This window comes from Branchiostoma floridae, chromosome 3 (genome assembly GCF_000003815.2).
Source record: "Branchiostoma floridae strain S238N-H82 chromosome 3, Bfl_VNyyK, whole genome shotgun sequence".
Classification (NCBI taxonomy): Eukaryota; Metazoa; Chordata; class Leptocardii; order Amphioxiformes; family Branchiostomatidae; genus Branchiostoma; species Branchiostoma floridae.
The window spans coordinates 17,847,987-17,853,283 of NC_049981.1; the positions used below are offsets into that span (position 1 = coordinate 17,847,987).

General features: G+C 45.7%; 1 protein-coding gene across 2 annotated transcripts; it reads left to right on the plus strand.

Moving 5' to 3' along the window:
• LOC118412481 lies at positions 1-2,927 on the plus strand. 2 transcript variants are annotated; one of them, XM_035815367.1, is made up of 2 exons: positions 1-601; positions 776-2,927. In XM_035815367.1, exon 2 carries the CDS (start codon positions 805-807, stop codon positions 1,231-1,233), a length of 429 nt encoding a protein of 142 aa, XP_035671260.1. In that variant the 5' UTR covers positions 1-601; positions 776-804; the 3' UTR covers positions 1,234-2,927. The 2 variants fall into 2 exon arrangements, with proteins under 2 accessions (XP_035671260.1, XP_035671259.1); XM_035815366.1 differs by having other exon boundaries at positions 11-606.
• Positions 2,928-5,297: the final 2,370 nt, after the last annotated feature.

Genomic DNA, 5,297 nt, shown 5'->3' on the forward strand with positions numbered 1-5,297 from the left:
CTCAGTAATAAAACAAATAACTATTGTAAGCTCTTCTAGCCTAATGATTCCCATAATCAGCCGACTGTGCTCACGTGTGCAAAGTGGTTACGGCACGCACCATGCTGCTATCACGTAAAAGGCCACTGGAGTAATTTCACATTTATCAATGCAAACGGCCATTATCCGAGCAGCCGGTTGGGCTATGATTCAAGCCGTCAGTGGGAGCGCAGCGCCCGGCGTGTGAGTGGAACTCCCTCCCTAGTGAAGACCTAGGGCGGGGCATGACGCGGGACATCTTCTGTCTATACCACCTGCCTTCCACGCACCTTTACGCATCTCTGCGTCACACGGCGGCACCAGAAACGATCGGAATGCCGCCCTGCGGGCAGCCTCAGCCGCAACTCACGCAGCGACATTCCGCCACATTGTAGCATTCACGCCACCCTTCCCGCGTGCCGACTGGAATAGCTGGGCAGGCCGGGCGACAGGACGGGGCACAACGGCTGGTCTTTCTGCTAGAACAGGCTGGTGGACAAAAACATTTCATCTTCATGAGTGTACGCATGGGCTCTGTGACACCTCCATAGTCCGACTTTCGTTGGAGGAACGCGATAAACAAGTAAGGTAAGCTTTACTTTGTGTATTTGTTGTGGGAAACTTTGATGCACGACATGTTTACATTGATATATCTGTAGTACTATGTCACTTGGTCATGACCTACGTTGATGTTGCGGCACTTTAAAGTGAGTGCACGTTTGGGTTACGTATGATTGATTTCTGTGTGTATGTTCAGTTCTTAGGTTGAGAAGAAGGCACTACAAGATGGTGCAACTGTACTACTATGAGAACCTCGGGGCGGAGTGTCGCAAGCTTCTGGCCAAGACGGACTACCCGGTGAAGGTTGTCCTGTTCCCGTACGAGGGTTGGGCGGCCTCCGCTCTGCGCGTTACCTGGACCCTGAAGTTACACAAGTGGAGCCGGTCCCGCTGCAAGGTGGTGGAGAAGTGCGGCAGTCGGATGGCGCAGTCTACGGTGGCGAAGGTGACGGAGTTCGCCAAGGGGTACATGTCTATCCGAGGGAGATTCAAAGGCGTCAAAGACCCCGACTTTGAACTGTGTTTGACGTCGCATGTTTCTAATGCGGACTTCCACGACGGGTACCTGCTGACCGGGACGCTAGAGCGGGGCGACCGCGGGGAGGGGAGGATGGAGCTCACCCACTTCGCCATGGTGCGGAGAGACCCGTACTGAAGTACCGGGAATCATTCAGCTGACTCGCACCGACCACAAGCAATGACGAAGGCCGAAGCGCTGATCAAAACCGGTAGCAATATTATAGATGAGATCTATCCCACAAATACACCGCAAAGACAAGCTTCCGTGTCCCTAAATATCTTTCGAATCAGTTCTCCGGGCTGAAATCTGGCAAATGTAGCAACCGGTAACACAATGGCGATCTATGTACTATAAAGTACCGGCTTATGTCATGTTATGATACCACCTTTTTTTCACAGCCACGGCTAGCCAATCTCTGTTACGAGCATCTGCCTTTAATATTCACAATCCCGTAGCTAAATCGCTAGCCTAGTCAGGTAGTGGCTGCCATAGTAGCACAGGTATAAGTAGAATTATATATGAAGGCCCCCATACGGCGCACAAGATTGCTTTCATTGTGTGTATGCACCACGTTGAACCAATACTCAGCACATGTACAGCCGCATAAATAGGAAGCTTAGCTGGAGTATCTGGTGTTTGTCGGCCGCTGTCTGCCTCTGCTTCTATAGTTATCCGATAATATCAGTTCTCGGTGCTTAACTGAAGCGTTCGCTCGCTGTGCGTCAAATGTTGACATTGAAAAATCTGGCGATAACTGGGCGATGAAACGACGCGGACGTGTGCAGTCATTTTGAGCTGCATATTATATTTGCCAATATTCCGGGATATGAAATTTTCCTTTGTTTGCATCAAATGCACACCAGAGACATGCATTGCCTTTTAATATTGACGAGCCAATAATTGGGTTTGTGTTTCAAATCATCTTGATGTATTCCTAATTGGGATTTATGACCCTCATTTGGCCGTCGCCATCATTTTTCCTGTATGTCCTTAATATATCAAAACGTTGTACATCTTGCAAAATTGCTGTCTGCCATTTGCCGAAACGTGTTCATTATTATTGTATGAATCCTGCGCCCTTCTGAGATTATAGTCATAAAAGCATATCATACAGAGCACCAATCAGGCAACCTCGCCCGATATGATCGTCTAAGCGGGTGAAGTCCCAGAGCGACTTTGACAGATCGCTGTCGTTACAGAAACAATTTGGAAGCGCCCGATAAAAAGGCTGGGACGCGCTGGGCCCGACCTATACGCAGTACAGGCACGCGCTATGTAGCCACGTTATCTACGGAGGAATTTGTAACCTAGGGTAGATTTAGTAGCAGATTTAAAGACCCCTTGGCGCCGTAACTGCCCTCAAAATCCTATTAAGTACCGACCATTTCACCAAATTACTTCCCGCCTTCACATCAATATATGCTCGGCCTCACATTGCCATTCTGGGAAATATATAAACGCCGTCCTTGTTCACATGTAACATTAGGTCTCACTGAACTGATGATTGGAAATATGTACCAGTCCCTCTGGAAGGGGTGGAATATACGAACGTCATGTGTAATATGATGTGAAATCAAGAATTATTTCAACACTGCATCCACTGTGCGAAATTCAATTTTTCAGCATGTGTAGAGATGAATTTTCATTTGAAAGTAATGCTTTACGTATGGTTTACGAATCCTTTAAGGTCCGATTTCGTGCAGTGTATACGTATTTATGCGTTATAATGATAATTTTTATGTATGTATGTGCATTCATTTTCACAAATGTTCTACATCGCTGGCGAGTATGTGTCTATGTCAATGAATAAAACAAAACCTTCAAGCGTTGATCAATGTCCTTGTTTTTGTAAGCAGTGTGCCGTAACTTCAGGGTAATGAGTTTTCTAACATTGATGAGGTGCCTTATATTTAAAGATCGGTTAGTATAGGGAAGGGTGTATGCAGCGCGGCGTCGCGTAGTGCGATCGATATGGTCTCAGCGGTTGCCTTCCAATTACGAGCAAGTCTGAGAATAGAGACGGACGGTGTTGGTGGGAGAAGAACTTCGGGAAGATTGGGGTCGATTTTACCATTATAAGTTGAACAAACGGTATGTACGAGGGGCATTCAATAAGTAATGCCCCTGTCCCACTTCCAGTTGTCTGATCTAGATGAAATTTTGCATGTGTAATGAGTCATATCTCTATGGGTTATGTTGCAAAAAACAGCTCTGAACTAATTGTGGTTACTGATTTACTGGTGTTTGAACTGAGTCAGGTGTGAAATGGACCAGGTGTGAAATGGAGCAAGTTGAGTGTCGCGCAGTGATCCGGTTTTTGTATTTGAAAGGACGCACACCAAAGGGGACTTTTGATGAAATGAAAAAAACTTATGGTGATGATGCCCCATCATATGACCTTGTAAAACGCTGGCATCCTGAATTCAAACAAGGCCGGAAGTCTGTGGAAACAGCCCCCAGACCTGGTCGTCCCTCTTCTGCCATTGATGAGGCATCTGTCGGAGGACCAACCTGGGATGTCCTACAAGAACGGTGTCCAGAGCTACATCAAATGATGGGAGAAATGCAAAACTCTGGGTGGTTCCTATGAAGAGAAAGACTAATAACTGTGCCAAGTTTCATTAATCTCCTGCTATGGGAAATGGGTCAGGGACATTACTTATTGAATGCCCCTCGTAAGCCCCGTATATTGGTGTATCGTATGAATCGAACTAAGATAAAAATACACAAAATCGAATAGACTAAAATAGTAAAGAAAATCACATACGTTTAGAATAGAATAGAATAAGATAAAATAAATCTGTCATTTTCAACAAATTACCGAGCTGTGGAGTTCTAAAAATGCTCTTTTGTAGATTTCCACTAAACGGCGATGGCGCAGTGACCTCTCTGCGACCTAAATTGGATTTGTGAATTGGAACATCATGTAAAATGTATAATTGAGCAGACAATAAAACCTCAAAAAGATTCTTTTGTATCTGTGAAATTCGTTGTAAGCGCTCTGTCAAATTTTCGGTCACGCGAGGTGGGCGCCCTAGTGGGATGGAGCAAGTGCTACGCGGTATGGCAACTTAATAGTCATTTACAGTACCGCCAGTTATTACACTACAATATGACACACGGCACAACTGGCTATCAAAAACCATACCTTTGACCCGGAAGATAGCAGTGCAATATAAGACCTGTACAGAGAGAGGCATCACGACTCACGAGAATGGGGAATTTTTCCTGGAGTTATTCTTTTTCAGGGTTTAAAACAAAATTGTCCCCTGCAGTTAAAATAAAATCCTCTAAGGGAGATGGGGAATGCTAGATGACTTACTACCCCTCCAACAAGCTAGCTACCACATTGAAACAGCATGTCCAGAACATTAGATATCAAACCTGGATATTCCGCTGCAGTACCATAACTTCATGTACAAATTATGCTATGTACACACACACACACACACACACACACATGCACACACACACACACAAACACACACACGCACACACACACACACAAACACACACACATTGTATTCTACTTCTCAGTCCAGTACCTGAAATAAATGCATGGAGATCTGCAGCTCATTCTGCTGTTGGAGCACACAATCTGTATTCACGTCCACCGGAGAAGTGCTATCGATTGGAGGTAACGTTACGGGAGCACATATGAAGTTTTCTCGTGTCACGAACAGTACGCTTGCCCGAACCTCTCCAATCAGGTCTGAAAACTCGCGAATTGAAGTTGCCAGCCGTGGCAGTGTGCGCTGAGAGTGGCGACCATAGCTTCTCAGGCGATGCCTCCTAACCTTGAACTGTTGTTGCTGTTGTCACCTCCGGGAAGAAGGGTCACCTCCTTACGGAGTATTGTATTTGACCACGTACTTAGTACGTTCGCAGCTATAAATCACGATCCATTTGCTGGGTTCGTATAAAGTTGGTCTACAGTGCGTCTACTAATATGTGCGAGATAATGCATGTGTTTTTCACTCCGTACAAGTTTCTACAAATAATGTACAATTTCAGAAAACACCCTTATCCTAGGCACCTAGAAAACGGAACCCTCATTTACGCCACTTCTGAAACAGCGCTAGCCCAAGCCGAGATGCCCTTCCCAGAATTTGAACCGAGGGCTCCCAGTTACAAACTAATTTTTCTAGCCAGGAGCTGTGAGATTGCTGTCAGTTGAGCTACAAGGACATCCCTAGACA